Source organism: Pongo pygmaeus, chromosome 16 (genome assembly GCF_028885625.2).
Source record: "Pongo pygmaeus isolate AG05252 chromosome 16, NHGRI_mPonPyg2-v2.0_pri, whole genome shotgun sequence".
Classification (NCBI taxonomy): Eukaryota; Metazoa; Chordata; class Mammalia; order Primates; family Hominidae; genus Pongo; species Pongo pygmaeus.
In genome coordinates, this window is record NC_072389.2 from 35334120 (window position 1) to 35354404 (window position 20285).

Here is a 20285-nt window from a genome sequence, read left to right on the forward strand (position 1 = left end):
GGAAGCCACTGCCCAGCACATTCTGAGGAGAATCTGCCTGGGCGACCATTGTTATTTTAAGAGAGCTCTTGGGGTAATATGAGGAACTGTGCTTTGAAATAGGGAATACAGAATGAGGCCAGTAATGTGCCCAGAGTGTTGAATGTCTGATTTTTAAATTGGCGTTATTGATGGCTAGCATTTTCTAGTTTGCTATGGATTTTTTGTTTTGAATTTAACTTTTTGAATAGGAAATGCATTTGTGTGTTTCAGAATCTAAAAGATTTAAGTAGTTTCCCCAGGGAAAATTCTGTCATCCTTCCGTGTTCTCCATCTGCTCGGTGTTCCCCTGGGTGATCTCTGTTCCTACTTTCCTAGGGACCCTCTCTCTGCACATACAGGCCAAGGCGCACGTAGATCCTTGCTGGTCATCTCTCCTCAACCTTGTTTTCCTCACTCAGCTTGGAGATCTTTCCGTATCAGTTTGTAAAGAACTCATTCTACTTCTTTGCGATAGTGTTCTGTTATATGCGCGTTCCATAATTTATTTGACAGGCCCCAGTGGAAGGACATGAGTTGTTTTCAGGTTCCTGCTGCATTGACTAATCAGGAGCATATCCCATTTTGTAGGTGTGCAAATGCGTTTGTAGGCTAGGATGTCAAAAGTTCAGATGTGGGTAAAAGGGTGTGCACATTTCTAATTTTAATAGGTATTGCCAAATCGTCCTCCATGGAGGTTGTAGCAGTTTGTACTCCCATCAGCAAAGAATGCCTGCTTACCCGCAGCCTCACCAAGATGATAGCTACCAAGCTGCATTTCAGTGTGTTTCATTTGCCGTTAGCTCCTGATGGATGATGTGGAGCATCTTTTCAGGCACTTGAGAGCCATTTGTAGTTCCTTTTTTATGAACTGGCTTTGCCCATTTTTCTGTTGGATATTTTTCTTTTTAAAATTCCTATGAGCTCTTTCTGTTTTGGAGATTAGCCGTTTGTGATAGGAGCTGCAAATATTTTTTCTCTCAGTTTTGTCAGTTATCTCTTGCCTTTGTTTATGATGACTTTGTTCATGGAGAAGTATAGTATACTTTTTTGTGCAGTCAAATTGATTGATTGATTGATTGATTGATTGATTGATTGAGACTGAGTCGCGCTCTGTCACCCAGGCTGGAGTTCAGTGATGTGATCTCAACTCACTGCAACCTCTGCCTCCCACGCTCAAGTGATTCTCCTGTCTCAGCCTCCTGAGTAGCTGGGATTACAGGCGCTCGCCACCACGCCCGGCTGATGTTGTATTTTTAGTAGAGACGGGGTTTCACCATGTTGGCCAGGTTGGTCTTGAACTCCTGACCTCAGGTGATCCTCCTGCCTCAGCCTCCCAAAGTGCTGGGATTACAGGCGTGAGCCACCATGCCCAGCCTTTAGGCTTTTCTTTTATGGTTTGTGGACTGATTCATAGAAGGAACTTCTATCTTACAGTTTTCTCCTAGAATGTTTGTGGTTTTATTTTTCACATTTGAATCTTTGACCTATTTAGAATTTATGCTAGTGTAGGGTGGGAAGAATGAACCCAACCTTTCCAGATGCTACTGAAGTGTCCTGATAACATGTATTGACTGCTCCTTGCCCTAAGGGTTTGAGATGTCACTCCATCCTATGCACAGTTACCACTACCTTTCGTTCTAATTCTGCCATTTCTGCTGGGCTTCACTGGCCAGTGATCAGCTTACGAAACTGTGTTGGATCCTGGTGGTCTCGTTTCCCCCACATCATTGTTTTGCAGAATTTTTTCTGGCTATTCCTGTGTGTTTTTCTGTATGAATTTTTAGGATCAAGTTATCCTATTCGAAAACAAAGCAAAGCAACAAGAAAAATGCCTACTTTAAAAAATATCTTCGCATGCATTGTAGAAATGTGGAGACACACATTTGCCCAAGGAGGATTCTCTCGTTGAAGCAGTGTTCCCTCCAACACTGTGGCAGTCTCCAGCCAGGCTTCAGCACCCTGCCAGCTCTGCACGTGAAGAGTGGATAGTAGAGTGTGATCAGCGGCACTAGACCAGAGCACCTGGGACAGGGCACACCTGCCCCCCATGTCCCTTTTACTACTGGGCGGCTCACAAACATGCTTCCCGGGGCCCCTTGGCCCATAGGTGATAACATTGTTATCTCCTCCAAGCATCACTGCAGCAGGCATGTGCCCCGCGTATTCTCCCACTTAACCCTCACAGTGACTGAGAAACAGGCTGGATGACAATCCCTGAGGCATCAACAAAGGAGTGGAGGTGGAGCAGGCTGCTTCCTTGCCATAGGCAAGTTCCAGCTGTGGCTCTAGCTGTGGTGCCAGCCAGCTGAATGACAGCTCACTCTCTCCTCCTGGGCCTCACTTCCCTTACCTGCTCAGTGGGTGGGTAAGAGCTTCCAACCTGGACTTCCTGGGAGGCCATGTGCATGTCAGCTCCATGTGGCTTAATAAACCACTAACATTTCTAGAGACGAGCAGGGCAGTCAAATGGCCTCCTAAGGAGTTAGGAAGTCCACCCCCCACCACAGAGGCCAGGCCTTTCTGCCACCCCTGAGGCTGTATGCCTGAGTTTCATTGGAGGCCAGCAGTTGATCAGCCCCTGTGTTTGGCCATGCCGACCTGCTCCAGAACAGGAGGGTGAACAGGCTTCCCTGGAGTGAAAGACATGGCAGTCTTGAGGTTGGGAGCTAGAAGTGGCCCCAAACCAGTGCCCACAGGGCAGAGCTGTCCATTGGTGAATGACAGCCCACTCACTGTTGGGGAATACCTGGAGACTGGGGACAGTGGCCTGGGAGCCTGAGGGCAAGCAGTTTCTCTTTGGAAGGCGCTCCCTGTGCCTCCCTTTGAGTCTGACCAGCCCTGCCCCTGCCGTTGCCTCCAGATACACACCCACATGGACCCTTGCGCTGCAGAGGTCTGCTGTTGTATCCAGGACATCCCTGTGAGGGTAACAGCTCATCTGCTTTTCCAGGACCTCCCGGTAGGAGTTGCATTTCTTCCCTTCTCCCTTCCATGAAGGGGAGCTCAGCGAGGCTTCCTAGAGAAGACCCAGCAGGAGGCCGGCAGAAGAGGCCCTTGCAGCAGACACTGCTCTGGCCCCAGCTTGGTACTGGGCATTGGGAACATTGCAAAAATGACCCCTCAACAGGCTTCCCACAGGAGGTTCACAGACAGAAAGATCTGCAGTGTGGTTTATACAGGTGCAGCTGGAGTTGGGTGGAGTGGGGGGGCCCACTCACCTGTGGGCTGGTGGGTGGGAGTTTGGCTAAGGCTGGATTGCAGGAGATAACTTGGATCGTGCCCTTTGCGCAGGAGGGCAGAGCAGAGTGGAGTCTGCGCCACAGCCCGAGTCTGAGCTCAGGCTTTGAGCTGGAGCACGCACACTCCTGAGCTGGCTGTATTTGCATGTGGCTGCTGTGGGGGAGGGGAGAGGGCCTGGGACTTGGGCGTTCAGGCGGATGGGGGGCTCAGCTGAAGGAGAGAGAGCCCCTGCGCCCCCCTTCCGGCTGGCTCTCTGAGAGAACACGCTGTCCCCGCCTGGGCCTGCGGCTTGGGCAAGAGCAGCATGTGGGACGCTGTGTTCTCTGATAAGATGAGGCAATTGCTCTCACTTGGGGCGCTGCTCCGCTCGCGGCCTCGCTGTGGCGCCAGGGAACATTTATGTAACGCGCAGCCCTGAGCAGCTGCCCCGCCCAACCATACTCCAATCCCCACCCACCCCACTCTCCCCGCAACTCCATGCGGTCCTCTACCCTGCGTCACCCAGCCATGCAGCCTGGTACCCGAAGAGTCCCCCGCTGCCTGGCACCCGTAGGACCCCCAAACCCCAGCATGGCTTAGTCCCTCTCCCAGCTCCCCACTGTTCCCCCAGCCCTCCTACAGCCTCCCTTCAGGGCTCCAGGACACCTAGCGCCCCTCCAGGCTTGACCTCAGCCCCCTTCCTCTCACCAAGTCTCCTCACAAGGCCTAACCCCGCCTTGTCCCACGGCCCCCACCCCATGCACAGGCACACATAGCCAGAACCCCTGGGGCCCTCCCACCTGGGGAGCTGGAGTGGCTCTGGGATCTGGCAGGAAGGCTAGGAGCTCCTCTGCAGGAGTCTGGAATCTCCTACCGGTTCTCTTGTCATTTTGGAGCTAGAGGGAGCCCGTGTCCTGGTGAGTCCCTGTCTTGCTGTTGCTGTCTGTGTACCACATGCCCAGGTGGAGGCAGATGCAGGGTTTGAGCCCAGCAAGGAGGGTGCTTGGATTTGTCCATTGGGCTCCCTTTGCCTTAGAATGGGAGGCGGGCTCACTCCCTGAAGGGCCGGGGGGCCTGGTTGGCCCCTCACCTCACTGGGTGCCCCCCTGTACTCACTGCACTCGGCTGCACACAGGCCCCCTGGAGTCTGTCCCCAGAACAGCAGTTTTTAGAGTGAAGCTGGAGGACACCCGCAGGTGCCTCAGACCCTTCAGAGGGGCCATGAGATCAAAACTGTTTCCATAACAATAGCACCGTTTGCCTCATTCTCCCAAAAGAGGGTACAGTAGGCTATTGCAGATGCTACAGGATGTGTGACAGCACTGTCCCTCTGACAGCGACTGGAATGCGTGCTTGGGTTGAAGACTTTTTTTCCATTTTAATTTCCAGTTTCTAATATGATGAAAGCAGTGGCTCTCGCCCACATACAGGAAAGCTCCTGGGGCTCCTGCAGATCATGTGGGTGAAAGTGGCCTGGGGCATGTTGCTCCCTGTTCCCGCCTCCACCCGTTCTCCCTTCTCTGGGGTGCTCCTTGTCAGCCTCCGGGGTGCTGCCTGAGTGTCACTACCAGGGGACCCAGACAGACCCAGTGTTGCTCCTTGCTAGCCTGAGCCATAACTCCTGTTGTGGGCCAGTTCATTGGCCGTCACCTCTCTGCAGCAGGCGGAGGGAGGAGCAGAGAATGGAGCCGTGGGGGCCGTGTCTGCCTGGGTCAGGACCATGTCTCTGGGCCAGGCACCCAGTATGTGCCCTGTCAAAGCATAAATCTCCTGATACATAGGGAGGCCAAGAGCTGTGCTGGTGGAGTGGCTGCACCGGACACCCACCTTCCTCCACTCCAGGCTGCCTGGCACCAACGTCCCATCCATTGGATGCTGCATTTCTCTGCGGCCCCAACACCATGTGGCCCACCTGTAGCTCTGTGTACCTCACATGCTTCCCCAGCCTGCAGGCAGAAGGAGCTAAAGGACAAGGCTCCTCACAAGAGCTATTAGGAAGCAAGGCTGAGTCTGAATTTGGGTTGGCTTCCCCCCCACACCAACAGGCCCAAATCTGGGGAGACCCAGTTGACAAGGCTAATGACTAAGAGCAACAGTAACAGCTGAGATTTCAGGAGTGGACCTTTGGAACGTGCCAGGCACTGTGCTGAGGCCGGCCGTGCACAGCCCCATGGGATCACTATATGGACCCCCCTATGAGGACGGGGCAGTGTGCTTACTTTCTGTGGCTGCTGTCACACATTACCGCAAACTGGGTGGCTGAAAAGCAACCGAAACTTACTCTCTTACAGTTCCAGAAATCAAGGTGTTGGCAGGGTTAATTCCTTCCAGAGGCTCTGAGGGAGAATCCGCTCCATGCCTCCCCTTCCTTCCCCTGCCTCCTTTCTCCCCCTTCTTACTTGCTCCCTTCCCCTCTCCCTCACTCCCCTCCCCTCTTCTCCACGCTCCACACTTGGGAGCTCATCTCCAGATCCTGACCTGATTACATCTGCAAAGACCCTTTTTCCAGATAAGATCACATGCACAGGTTCTGGGGGGTTATCACTTCGCTATATCTTTTGGGGGACCATTATCCGCCCTACTACAGGCAGCACGGAGCTTTTTCGAGGCCATAGTGTCACAACTCAGGGCAAACAGGGTCTGAACCTCATCTGTCAGACCTGACATGGTTAATGCTAAACCATTTAATGCTGGACTTTCCCAAGCTTTTAATGACTAGTGTGCATTGTGAATCTCCAAGAGTGGAATTACCATGCAACATTTTCACTCTTTAGTTGACAAAATTTTTTATTCTGGAAACGATAAACAGTTTTATACAATGATAACATTTCTTTGAACATGTTTTGGGAAATATTGGACTAGATATTTAAGGAACTATATTTAAACACTTCTTATTGTTACGGAAGAAACAAATACATAGGATTTTTTTAAAAGACCCAAGCCAGGCGTGTGGCTCATACCTGTAATCCCAGCACTTTGGGAAGCTGAGGAAGACAGATCACTTGAGGTCAGGAGTTCAAGACCAGCCTAGCCAACATGGTGAAACCCTGTCTCTACTAAAAATATAAAAACTAGCTGGGCGTGGGTAGGCGCCTGTAATCCCAGCTAGTCAAGGGGCTGAGGCAGAAGAATCACTTGAACCTGGGAGGTGGAGGTTGCAGTGACAGAGCAAGACTCTTATCTCAGATTAGATAGATAGATAAATAGGTAGATAGATAGATACCCATAACAGAGAGGAGCTTGCAACAAAAAAAAAATCCTCTCACCAGTCCAGCCCCACTCCCTAGACAGCAACGCTTCTTTTCTGATTTTAGTTGTCTTGATGGTTACTGCCATAAATGAACTGTATTTTATTGCTGTTTCTTGATTTATCAAATTTAGATATTTTCTGTTATCCTCCTGCCATGAAATTTAAGGATTTACCTCACTCCTATCCCTCCCCTCCAACTCTTCCTAAATTGATGGATGTATTATTTTACTTATTTTGTTGACTGTCTTTGTAATTTTAAATCTCTGTGTTTCATTTAGATATGTTCTTTGCACACTGTGTGCATTCCGACTTTTCCCTTAAATCCATGTTCTCTGCTGGACCCACAGGTCAGTTGTATGGCCTTTGTTTATAGGATTGGTTCTGAAACATTGACAACTAGTGCTAAGGTTAGCATGACCACAACTGTGTAAGGTTTGCTTCCATCAGCAGGGCCTGTGCTGGGATTACATTTCCTGCCACCACCTCATGGAGTTGTTGTGAAGAATAAATAATAGAGCATAGGAAAGACCCCTAGAACCGAGCTTGGCTCGGAGCTCTTGACCCATAATCATGAGGCATTTTCGTTTACGTCTAATTTGAACCACAATTTTTTTGTATGTCTTTTATTTTTCCTGGAGTTTCTAATTGCCTCTCTTTTTTCTTTTAAACAAAGAAGAGTGGTGTGTCTTTACTGTGTCCTGAAGTTTATCCAGCTTTTTGATGGTACTTTCTGATTGCACAAAACTCACTTTCCTCCTGGAATTTTCCCCCGTGAGTCTTGGTCCTGTGCTCCAGTGACCTCCCAGGTCTCTGCCTCGCTCTTGTCATGAGATAGTCCTTTACTATTCAGTCATGTCCCTAGCTCCTTGGTCTTACCTCATTTTAGCTTGGAAGGCCCTGTTCCTTTGTCTTCAGGATCCAGTGTGACTTAGGAAGAGTCTGATGTCTGTCCCAGCCTTGTTCTTTTGTGGATGACCTGGTGTTTGTTTCTTCCCCCTCTCTCTATTAAGCTGTGAGAGCTCCTGTTTTTACTCAGTGTTCTGACATTGCAGAGCTTCTAGCAGCAGAGGTCTTAACTCATTTACCTGGTCCACCTCTGTGCAGCCTGTCTCATGTTAGTCTCCTGTCTCCTTTTTCTTCTTTTTTTTTTTTTTACTCTTTGACAGAGACTGTTCCATTATTTCTTTTGTAATTTCTTCTCCATGTTTTCTGTTTTCTCACTTGATTGTAATTGTCATGTATTTGGAAAATCGTGGTGGCTACTTGATTTTGAATCCCCCCAACACCCTTTCCCCCAACATGTAAAATCAATAAAGAGAACAAGTGTACCGACACATGGCCCCTGCTTCAGCAGTACCAGGAGACGGAACACTGCGACATCCACATATTTTCCAGAACTGTTTTTTGGTTCTTTTTTTCTCATATATTTGCTTTGAGTATATTTCCAGCTTTTATATGAAGGTTTTTTATGCACACAATGCTGTTTTCAGTTTCTAAATGCTGTTGTTTTTGCGGTCTTTTTTTTTTTTTTTTTTTGTGACAGACCCTTGCTCTCTTCTCCAGGCTAGAGTGCAATAACACAATCTTGACTCACCGCAACCTCCACCTCCCAAGTTCAAGTAATTCTCCTGCTTCAGCCTGCCGAGTAGCTGGGATTGCAGGTGCACACCACCACACCTGGCTAATTTTTGTATTTTTAGTAGAGACGGGGTTTCACCATGTTGGCCAGGCTGGTTTCAAACCCCTGATCTCAAGTGATCCACCCGCCTCAGCCTCCCAAAGTGCTGAGATTATAGGCATGAGCCACCGCGCCTGGCCGTTTTTGCTCTCTGAACTTCTTTGTATGGTATCCTCTTTGCTTTTGCATCAAATTGTGTCTCAAATTCCTCAGAGAATACTAATCAGAAATTTCAAGTTAAAATTTTCTTCTGTTTCCTGGCTTCACTCTTTTCCTCTAGAGTTCGTGGTTGCATTGCACTTGGCCTTTCTCTTCCATGCTGCTGGTTCTCCCTGGCTGTCTGGCCATCCCTGGGTATCTGCTTGTGTTTAAGGTGGGTGGGTGAGTGGGTTTCCTCTGTTGAACATGGGTAGACCAGCTTCAGTGACTGGCAGTCACTTTAGGGTCTGTATGGGGGTGAGAGGGGATGAGACCGTGTAGGAAGGGCAGCCCTGCGGCCACCCCTAATACAAGAAGGGCTCGTTTCTGGGGTGCCAGAGCCCCCCACCCTGGTTCTTCCTGAGCAGTTGATGTCATTTTTGTGATTGAGAGTTTTGTGTGTTGAGAGTTTGCCTGGGTAAACGCTGGCCTGTCTCCCACTCTGAGTGAGGGGTGGGAAGGAGGGAGCAGCATCCTGACTGTAGCCAACCTTTATTACCTCCCACCCCACTGTATTCCGCCTCCTTCCTACCGGCACAGGCTCCTATAATGGGGTGCTCTGGGCTGCTGCCCTTGTCTGTCACCACACTTGGGTCTGCAAGAGCCTGTTTCATTCTCCTGTTCTGCCAGCCATCCCTGGTTGGCCACTTCGGGACTTTTGTGAGAGAAGGAGCAGCAGACTGGTTGTAGAATTCCAGGCCCGGGAACTCACCTAGGCTGACCCTCTCATGTTACAGACTAGACTGAGGAGGGTCAGAATGGGAATTGCCTTCCTGCCCTGCAGGGGTCCAGAGTGTGGCTCCCATGGAGCAGCATGGGCGGCTGAACTCTGGGAGGCCTGTGAAGCCAGGGCATGGGCCTGCAACCCCCAGGCGTTGGAGACCACTGGCCCGGCATGGGTGTGTAGTGCAGCCTGCTTTGTGGTGTACTTAGGGGGTCCACTGCCAGGAGCCTGGGGCCCTGACATGTACCTACCCACGGGCCCTGCAGCTTCAGCACCTGAAATGCTGTTTTATCCTAGGCCGTGTTCTCTGCCTCCATCCCAGGCGTGGGTGGGAGGGCAGGGGCCCACCTTCATCTCTGCCCTGATGGATTTGTCACAGAAGCTCTTGGAGATGGGGCACGTGGGAGGGGTGATGAGAGACCGGGGTGTTGGGTGTTGCGGGCCCTTTCCCAGAGAGGGTGTGAACGCAGGGCCAGGTGCGGATACTGACGCTCTGCCCCTGTGCCCACAGGTGAGAGGCCCTTCGCCTGCAGCTGGCAGGACTGCAACAAGAAGTTCGCGCGTTCCGACGAGCTGGCGCGGCACTACCGCACGCACACGGGCGAGAAGAAGTTCAGCTGCCCCATCTGCGAGAAGCGCTTCATGCGCAGCGACCATCTGACCAAGCACGCGCGCCGCCACGCCAACTTCCACCCGGGAATGCTGCAGCGGCGCGGCGGGGGCTCGCGGACCGGCTCCCTCAGCGACTACAGCCGCTCCGACGCCAGCAGCCCCACCATCAGCCCGGCCAGCTCGCCCTGAGCCCGCCACAGCCATGAGCAGCCGCTCCCACCCCCTCGTGAGTCCCTGGCCTTTCCTTTTGTAATAAGAAAGAAGAGAGAGAACTTGATGCGAAGTCCACGAAAAAACAATTTTTTTCACCTCAGGTGTCAAAGTAAATTTGTTTAAAAAAAAAAAAAAAAAACACAAAAATTTCAAAAAACACCACCCACCAATTGCACAATAGATACACCCACAAAGTTGAGATTCAGCGTTGTTGAACCCCCTTTCTCAGGGATGGACACGTTCCACGAGGTCAGTGAGGACACCCCTTCCTGCCGCCTTACTCTGTACATAGATTTGCACTCTGGAGTTTTCTGTTAGATTCGGGAACACGCTGGGGACAGAGCAGGCCAGCCAGTCTGGTGGAGCTCAGCGTCTGGCTGGCTGGCCAGCCTGTGGGTCTGTTGGGAGCAGATGTGGTCACTGACGTTTGTGCCTCCAGGGCAGATTCCTAAGCAGCTGGCCTGACCTCTTCCTGCCCCGCCCCCCGCCCCCCCCCCAACCCAGTCTCTGGCCTCTGCCCAACGAGCCTGGCTGGGCTTGCAACGCAGCTGATTCTGAGACAGGCCCCTGCAGAGGGATGCCTTAAAGCTGTCCCTGGCTGGAGGAGCACTCCACTTTGGGGACAGTGGAGGGGGCCTTCAGCCCTCTGCACTCTGCCTGCCTCACACCCCGCCTCCAGGAGCCCTCTCCTACGGCGCTAGGGAGCACTGGAAGCAGAGATGCCAGCCCTGGCTGAGCGTAGCACTGCACCATCCGACCTCTGAGGCAGGGGCTGGGGTCACACCTGCCAGGACTCCGCTTCTCCGTGTCCCTGCAGAAGGCACGCAGGACCCTGTCACTATTATACCTGGGCCTCTGATGGGGGGAATTCTGGCCTTCTAAAAAGATGTTAGAAATTCCTGGTGGCACATCCAGTTCCGGAGTTTGCCCGCATGGGCACCTTTGTTGGAAACAGTGGGCAGGTCATGGGGCCTCCTCATCAGAGGGTCTGTGTGAGCGGCTGTGCGTGTGGCAGCACACCATGCTTCACAGAGACCATTCTGTAGCAAGAGACCGGAACATTGTGACTTGGACCTTTTCAGGAGTGGCGCGGATGTTACAGGAAATGCTGTCGGAGAGCGCGCATTCTGTTTCCTCCCCAGGGAATGCCAGATGGAAAGTTGTGGGCAACACTTTTCTCAGACCCACCATGTCCCCAACTCAGACTTAGCAAACCTCCAGCCTCTCCGTTTCCCCCTGTACTCCTCCTCCCTTTTCCTCCTGCTTCTCCTTGTCCTGCCTGGAGGCTCCAGGCCACACCCAGCTGGTGGGGCTGCTCCAGTGCCCCATCACCAGCAGGAGAGGAGGAGCAGAGAGCTGGGTCCTGGGTTGGGATTCGAGCCCTGGGCAGGGGTCAGTCAAGCCGTGGTCCAGCAAACTCCTCTGCAGATGGCTGGAGTGTCGACCCCAGGCTTGTGGCCCAGGTATCACCTTCCCTTCCTCCTGAGAGTTGGGGCCTGTAAATACAAGGGCCCAGGACAGAGTGTATGTGTGCGTGTGGTTGTGTGCGCGCGTGAGCACACACATGTGTGTGTTGGGGGGGGTGGGGGGATTGGGGTGGACTCAGGGTATCTTGCCAGAGATACCTGTTTTGATGAGTACCTATTTTGATGCAAAGGAACGGCCCTGGGACCTCAGAGGGCCACAGATGGGCTTCCTGGGCCTAGCGTGCCTTGGTTGTGGCCATCCTGCTTCTACTCAGCCCTGCCATGGTATGGGGTGCAGCACAAACCCGGGACCCAGGCCTAGCCACCGCCCACAGCTGCTGGCCACTGTTTTGGCTGGCTCCAGAGTGGACAGGTACGCTCTGTCCACAGCAGCTGCTCAGGCACAGTATGCCATCAGGTGCCCGCTTCTTACCACTGTGTGTCAGCTGGGATTGGCCGACAGCGTGGTGGTGTCTTCTAGGTAGACCGATGGGCCCTAAATTGGGCAGTAGCATTGTTTCTGCTGTGGTGGGAACTGGCAGGGAGAGGGTCACCCCCACTCTGGTTGGATGCAGAGCTGGTCCCTCTGGCTGCCATGCTGTGTTGGGGCTCCCTGACCTCCCTGCTTGCATCGGGTCTGGGAGAGAGAGTGGAATATTTGGTAGGGACCTTGACAGAAGAGAGCCCTGGGTGCTTGTGGTGCAAAGATCTTCATGCCCAGTTCCAAAGTGAGGTCCCTCCCAAAGTTGTTTTCGTGTGAGGCAGAGAAAGCCACACTCTGAATACATTTTATGTCTCAGGAATTCACATTCCAGGTTCAGGAATTTTATTCCAAAGTCCTTTGGTGCACTCACCGTCCACCGTTCCCCAAGGCAGGGAGAGGGAGCGGCCCGTCCCTGTGAGGCTGGCAAAGTGCTCTCCAGGGAGGGGTCAGACGTCCTTGTGATCTGCCCAGGGTGTCATGGAAGGAGATTTTCTAGCTCCACATCTGTCTGCACATAGGAAGGAAAAGATAGGACTCTAAACCTAGTCATCTTGGAATAAAAAGAAGAGCTGGTTTGTTTTAGAGCAGGGCGGGGGGTGGGGGAGGGAAGCGGGTGTTGGCTGTTTCCAAAGAGAGCACTTAATTTAATTTTTCCTTTAAATGACCCAGGGCTGTTCCGTCTGATAGATGGAAGGGTAACATTGCCTTAAAACAGAAATATGCAGGCGTTGGCTATTTTTGGCATAAGAGTGTGTCTTCATTCCCAAAGTGGTTCTCATTTAATGGCAGGGTGTGGTCCTTAGGCTCCGGCCTGGACTGGGAAATGGGGGTAGGGCACCAGGAGAGAAATCCTCCTGGGTACTCCTGGCCAGACCCTCCTGAATCATCTGGGGCTTAAACTCATCTTGCTTGAAGGGCGGGGAGAAACCCATGAATCTCAGGCACGGTTCACAGGGGTCCTCAAGGGCAGATTTCCATCTCATCATGAAGTGAGGGACTCCTGTGGAAGAGGGTGGTGGGCCTTGGAACGCTGCCTCCACTGAAGCGGGCACACAAGGCGGACCCTCCTGCAACAGCCTTCATTTTCTTCAAACATGCAGAATGTTTTCCCAGACTGCGTCTATTTCAGGGTCTTCCATTTTTGTGGTTTATGGCCATGCTTGCCAGTTTTGGTGGGGTTGAGGAACCCATAGGACTCATAGAAATAATAAGGAAAACTCAAACCCTTATTTTGGGACTTCAGTTCTAGTGGTCCATAGGGGCAGAGATCTCAAAGTGAAGGTTGCCTGAGTGAAGGGAGAGTTCCCCTATAAAAGGCCTAAAATTGATTTCGGGCTCAGCCATCAAGGGGCTGGTGTTGCTCCTGTCCCAGACAAGGAAGCCCCTGTTTACATCAGCCATATTAGGGGAACGGTTGTCAGCTCCCCAAATGCCTACTGGATCCTACAGCCATACAGGAAAAGAGACGGACACAGCCCTTTCCTCAAAGAGCCCTGGGGTCTTGTCCTGCAGGATGCTGCATGGGAACGGGCAGAGATGTCCTGGATGGGAACATAGTCCTGGAGGTGCCCTACCTGCATCCTGCTGCACCCCCACCCACGACACTCGAGTGCAAGATTGCCTCACTCCTAACCCTGACTTTATTCCCAGGCCCCACACCGAGGCAGGTGCAGGATTCGCCACGGTGCAGCCTCCAGGTACAAACATCTGAGGCACTGGTGATCCCAGTCCTTGCGGCACCCTGAACACAGCTCAGACCAGTGAGGGGTGATTCAGAGGTGGGGATGGGCAGAGAGGGCTGGCCACTCTGCGTCAGGACTTGACCTTAAGTCTTCTGTCTCCCCACCCGGTGTGTCCAGAAGACCAGCCTCTTTCTTGCCAGAAGCAGGTGCTAAGATGGACTGCACAGGGTCCTGGCGCTCCCTCGGGACCCATTCAGGATCTCAGCCGGGCAGGGGTGCCACCCAACAGGAAGATGTGATCTGAGCAATAGTGTGGCCTTGTTGCTCCGCTTCTGGTTGTGGCTGTGTTTACAGGGCTACCTGACTATTTTGACTTCTGACAGGTGTCACTGATTTTCTTTCCCTCATTTAAAAAAGGTCATTTAGTCAAAGACACAGTGCTAGAAGGTTTAAAGAGTGTAATGTGTTGGTCACATCACAACCAGTAAGAAACGCTTGGTAGGTTATCCACATCTTTTGCTGACTGTTACCATATACAATTCTGGTCACCATATTTTCCAAAGCTAAAATCTGAGGCGTGGGCTGATGGTTTTTGAAATCAGGATTACCCCAGGAAGAACCAGGTCCTATTAGTCATTTTCCTGATTCTGAGGCTTTGAAGGCTTGTCTGAGACACATTCCAGAGACCTTTGTACCAGAACTTGGATGCACAGTCCACCTTACTACTGATACATGCCTGAGCACCCTTTAGGATGAGGCACCGCCTCCTGCCTGCTGTCCTGTCCCTCAGCATCAGAGGAGTTGAATTCGGCAGGAGATGGGAGCCCGGTGTCCATGAGGGAAGAGGGGTCGCGCTTGGTTTCTACTGACCCCCATGAAGATTTCAGACTTGCAGTGCCGGACACCTGGCCCTGCCCTGCCTCTCTTCTTTCTCATACAGCTTTAAAACTTTACTACTTTTATTTAAAAATGAACTGGATGGGAGAGAAGTAGCGTCCCCTACCCTACAAGTCACACATTCCGGGGAGGGGGGTGGGGGGTGGAGGCAGGAAGTCATGGGGGTGGGGGTGGGAGCGCGGGAACAGCTTCTTAAGGCCTCAGGGTCCTGTTTTCTCTGGCCTCTTCTAGAGGGCCCATGGACAGGCCGCAGTGCGTGCTTATTTGGAAACCAGGTGTGAGCCGAATGCCTGCGAGGCCATGCACTCAGCAGAGGAGCCCTTGTACCTGGCCGCCCTGAGAGGAGCAAGGGGCCACCTCCCATGTGGCTCCAGACACCACGTGGGCTCATTAGCCCCAGCGTTTGTACCGGCTCCAGGTGCCTGCCTCTGGGTGTGTGAGTGGGAGACTTTGCTCCCTGGCCTCATCCTAGAGAGGCCCCTGGTGCCTAGTGCTGGGGTCTCTGGCGCTGGTCAGCCTCAGCAGAAAGGAGGCACTACTGAGCAACTATGCATTGTCATTGTCGGGTTTGGGGCTTGCGGTGGTTCCTTGGTGACTGGGAATTGCTTGTGTGCATGTGTTGGGTGCATGCTTCCGGGTCTCAGCTGCCCCAGGCCCACACAGGCAACCCATTCCCATCCAAAGCCATTGGTGGAGCTTCTCTGGAATCATTTGCCAAAAGCCCAAGGCAGAATCCAAGGGTCCAAGACCATTTCCATGGAGCTCATGTTTTTCTTTTCTGTAGGAACTTTTTTTTAACCAGCACCCACCATAATTCCGAAGGCCATGTTTCATCTTTCCTGGATCACTACAGTGAAGTATTACAGTTGTACAGTTCCCAGTCTGGCCTTGGCTTGCTCGGATAAAACTTTGTATGTATTTTGTATGGCATAGATTCTATATTGTAATGATGTCCTATGCAAAAAGAAAAATTAACGAAATTGTAAATTTTATTGTTTTAACGTGTATGCATGTTTAGTGACGTTTACATTTTGAAATAAAATTTATGATTCATTATTTTATTTGCTGGAGCTAGTTTCTTTGAAGAGCATGTCTTGCACAGGCTCTGGGAGGGGAAGGGAACTGAAATGCACAAACTCAAGCAGTTGCAGTTGACTGAGGGACTGAAGCTTGCCTGGAACTTGGCGGGTCCTATTTTGGAAGGCTTTGCAGAAGAGCTCTTGCAGACAGTGGGTGCTCTTCTGGCTTCCCCTCCTGCCCATGGGAGGCTATTTCAGCTCATCCCATTCCCACCCCTCCGTCCATCCGAAAGAGCATGGAGGAGAAAGGGATGTGGCGATGGCAGATTCCCTCAAAGGGTACGGCACCTTTTCCCTCAAAGTCCCCCAAAACACCTGGACTTCCTTTTTCTGGGCAGCAGCTACCACTTCTTTCAACCCCAGATGCACTGCTTGCCTCGCCCCTCAGCCTAGAGTCTAGAAAACACCCCTGTTTCTAGCTACCAAAGTTCCTACAATCTACCACGGGCACTGACCCCAAAGTGTGCTGCAGCGAGGACAGGTCCCAGGACCCTGGGAGTCTGGGGAGTAGGAAGGCAGGTGTTGATAGCAGAGCCTGTTTAAGTCCCCAGTGAACACTAACTGCCCCTGGCTGTCCCCAGGGCAGATGATGTGCTCATCAGAGGCAATGGGAAGCTGGCAGCTAGTGGAGGAGGTGGCTGCTGGGGTGGAGGTCTGGCCCGAACCCTGTTCTAGCCACAGCATGTAGAAGGGAGGTGCTGGTGCAGCCACATCTCAGCCTCACCCAGGGATAGACTAGCGCTGCATCTGGGCTGTACGCTGTTCGTACATGATTACCTGCTCTTTTTCTTTTTTTTTTCTTTTCTTTTTTTTTTTTTTTGAGACAGAGTCTCGCTGTGTAGCCCCACTCGTTGCTGTCGCCGAGGCTGGAATGCAATGGTGGCAATCTCAGCTCACTGCAACTTCTGCCTCTCAGGTTCAAACAATTCTCCTGCCTCAGCTTCCTGAGTAGCTGGGATTACAGATGTCTGCCACCACGCCCAGGTAATTTTTGTATTTTTAGTAGAGACAAAGTTTCACCATATTGGCCAGGCTGGTCTCGAACCCTTGACCTCAGGTGATCCACCGGCTCAGCCTCCCAAAGTGCTGGTGATCACAGGATTGAGCCACCATACCTGGCCTGTGATTACCTGTTCATAGGGTAAATGAAAAACCACCACAAGATGTGAAGTGTTACTAACAAATACAGGCATTGCAGTTGATCAGACATGGTTTTTCCTGAAGCTACCCTGACACCAGCTGGCATTGCCTGATGAACGTTTGTTTTCTGTATCATAGATTGGGGGGAGGGAGGCATGAAATGAACGCTCCCAGGCACATACTGAACAGTCATAAAAACAAGCACACATTTTTCAAACAAAAGTCTTTTTGGTACTGAGATGTTTGGAGCCCATTCTTGGTTGGAGTATTTTCCCAGGACAGCCACTGCTCCGCCTTCTCAGAGCCATTTATTGCTCAGGAACTTCCCCAGATAGCAGCAACTGCAGGGCGGATCCGCTTCCATAAATAGTTGTCAGAGGATCCCAGATGCTTAAAAAATATTGACAGGAAAAAAAAAAAGCCTGTCAGTTATGATGTCACTGCTGAGATTTGAAACCCCTCCTGGTATTTCTTTCCAGAAGACTGGGGGACCCACCATTCATGGAGCCCCCATCCCAGGAATGAGGGGTCTCCTAAGGCCTTCAGAGGCCCCTGGTAATGTAAGGGAGAAAAAAAGCAAGCAATAGATTTTCCTGGCGTTTGAAGAACAAATGTATGAGTGTCTGTGGCATGCGCATAGCACATTTTCTTCTCACACTTTCTTTTTGGACCAGGTCACAAAGCAGTTTTGGGTGGCGGAGAGGGTCTGTGGCTGACAGGTCCTCTGTGCTGAGCAGAGATGACAGTGTCCTGGAGGCAGGCCTGAGAGGCCAGCCTCAGGACACTCCTGGGCCTGACCCTTTTTCCATGTTTCTTAGGACTTGGATTAGAAGTCAGGTTTGTGGCAGTTAGGCGAAGTGCTGTGTCTGGCTGCATAGTGACCCAGGTGAGGAGAAGCATCTGGTGGAGGGCTGAGGTGCACTCCCCAAGAGGGCAGAGCCTGGCAAAGGCTCACAGTGACATCTGCCCCTCTAAAGAAGGACTTCCAGCCGGGCGTGGTGGTTCACACCTGTAATCCCAGCACTTTGGGAGGCCGAGGCAGGCAGATCAGCTGAGGTCAGGATTTCGAGTTCAAGACTAGCCTGACCAACATGGAGAAACCCTGTCTCTACTAAAAATACAAAAATGTGGCTTGTGCCTGTAGTCCCAGCTACTCGGGAGGCTGAGGCAGGAGAATTGTTTGAACCCGGGAGGCAGAGGTTGCAGTGAGCCGAGATCATGCAACTGCACTTAAGCATGGACAAGAGCGAAACTCTGTCTCAAAAACAAATTAATAAAGAAGGACTTCCCATCCCTTGGTGCTGGCCTGTAGGCAGTGAGCACCCTGTCTCTGGAGGCATTCAAGCAGAGGCTGAAACCAGGAATTCCGTGAAGGGACTGGTGTTCTGGAAGGGGGCCCGGTTAGCGTTCAGAGGAAGGGCCACAGTATTTTCCAAGTGGACTCACTGGGGTGTAATCATCAAGACCCTCTGACACTTTCTCCTAGCCTTGTCGGTCATGTTGGGGTGTGGACTGGCCTTTTCTGGGTTGGGTTTGGCTGCAGAAGTCCTTGAATAACAGACTAGGCAATGTGTAGCTTATTCTGGGGACATGGGTGGCTCAGTCACCCCCAATCAAACCTCATCTAGGCCATGCTAAAATTCCTGCGATTAGCACCACTCCTAAAAAGTCTCCTACGTAGAAAGCAGTAAAGACATGCGGCTACTCCTGGCAGGGCTGCTAGCTCTGCACCAACTTTCCTCCACCGTTATACATCAGAGACCAGCATTCCAATGGTACAAAGGACAGGCAGGTTTGGACAGAAGACAGTGTTGGAAGCACAAGGCTTGTATTAATTGCCAGTTGCTGGCCGGGCATGGTGGCTTATGCCTGTAATCCCAGCACTTTGGGAGGCCAAGGCAGGCGGATCACGAGGTCAGGAGTTTGAGACCAGCCTGGCTAACATCATGAAACCTCATCTCCACTAAAAATACAAAAATTAGCCAGGCGTAGTGGTGGGTTCCTGTAATCCCAGCTACTCGGGAGGCTGAGGCAAGAGAATCGCTTGAACCCGGGAGCTGGAAGTTGCAGTGAGCGAAGATCATGCCATTGCACTCCAGCCTGGGTGACAGCACAAGACTCTTGTCTCAAAAAAAAAAAAAAAAAAAAAAAATAGAATGCCTATTCCTGCTGTAACAAATTACCATAACCAGTGGCTTAAAGCAACACAAATTTATTCTTTTATTCTCTTGCAGCTCTGGAGGTCAGAAGTGCAAAACAAGTCTTATAGGGCTAAAATCCAGGTGTCATCAGGGCTGCTTCCTTCTGGAGTCTGTTTTCCTTTCCAGCTAGTAGAGGCCACCTACATTCCTTGGCTTGTGGCCTCCTCCACTGTTTTCAGATCCATCAGAGTAGCATCTCCTCTCTGACCTCCTAATCTCCCTCTTATAAGGACCTCTGTGATTACCCTGTGAGGCTGAGATGTGGCTGCACATCAGGCTGCCCCCAACCCTGAACTAGTCCAGGATGAGCCCCCCATCCATCCCAGCCTTCGTGTCCTTCCTGCACTCCCCTGAGCTGGGAAGAGCAAAGTGGCAGCTTAGGCTGCAGGGCTTGATGAACTCCTGCATAGTGGAAGGAGCCTGCATCCCACTCTCCATGACCCAAGCAAGGGTCACAAAACATAGTTGAATTAAACTGGACTGAACCTCTCTTCCACCTGTGTTTTGTCATCCTTCATAGTATTCCCTATCAACTATTCAGCTTTAAAAAGTAGGAGTAATAGTAAAAATAATTGTCACTTCACTACAGTTCTTAAAAGCCGATCAGTTATTGAAGACCTGCACCCCAGTTCACCTGCCGCTGCCTGCACAGCCGTTGCTCAGGGCGGAGAAAGGTCTGGTGTCTCCGTGCCAGACACAGCTGGGCCTTCGGCTCTGAGCAGCCTGCCACGCAGCTGTGGAAAGAAGTGTTTTCCTGAGCCTTGCCTTCACCTGGGAGGCAAGCTTGGCATGGTCTGTGTGGGGTCATGGTGAAGTTCCCAGTGGTGTGCGAGATGTCAGATGCCGGGAACTGTACCCCTGAAAGAGGTAGGTTGCAAAACAGTACAGAAGTATGATCATGATTTATTAAAACATTTTTCTCTATAGCTATATTGTGTTTACATGTTTAAATGCATAGAAAAAGGGTAGGTAGGCCAGGCGAGGTGGCTCATGCCTGTAATCCCAGCACTTTGGAAGGCCCCCAGGCCAGGCCTCCACTCTCACATGCCACTGGGAAATGATCCCTGTGGACAGAGACTGGGACTGACCTGTGACACAGAGGAAGGCTGTCCCACACTGCACTCCCTGTCCCAGAGGCCTGCGGGGCAGCAGCCACTTGCCCAGGTCCTGGGCCAGAGGGTTGCTTGCTGAGCTGTGCCCTCTGAGCACTCTCAGAGAGAGGCGTGAGTAGTCCCAACTTAGGGCTGCAGAGGGTACGAGGCTCAGAGGGGTGAAGTGGCCTTCTCAAGGTCACACAGCTGGCAAAAGTCACAGAGGGACCCTGGTCTGATTGGACCACTGGCCACAGCTGCCTTTTAAGCTCTGAGTTCTAAAGGCTTCTAACCTGTCTAGGGGTACTTTTGTCTATTCTCTGGCATTGT

At 51.7% G+C, this 20285-nt stretch overlaps 1 protein-coding gene across 1 annotated transcript in view; it reads left to right on the forward strand.

The window, feature by feature from the left end:
* The window catches only part of KLF13 (KLF transcription factor 13), a 51453-nt gene extending 35948 nt beyond the window's left edge, over window positions 1–15505 (forward strand). The window contains exon 2 of the mRNA XM_054450333.2: window positions 9602–15505. Coding sequence (XP_054306308.1) covers window positions 9602–9891 — 290 coding nt within the window. The 3' untranslated portion in view covers window positions 9892–15505. The remainder of the gene's footprint in view (window positions 1–9601) is intronic.
* The last annotated feature ends 4780 nt before the right edge of the window (window positions 15506–20285 follow it).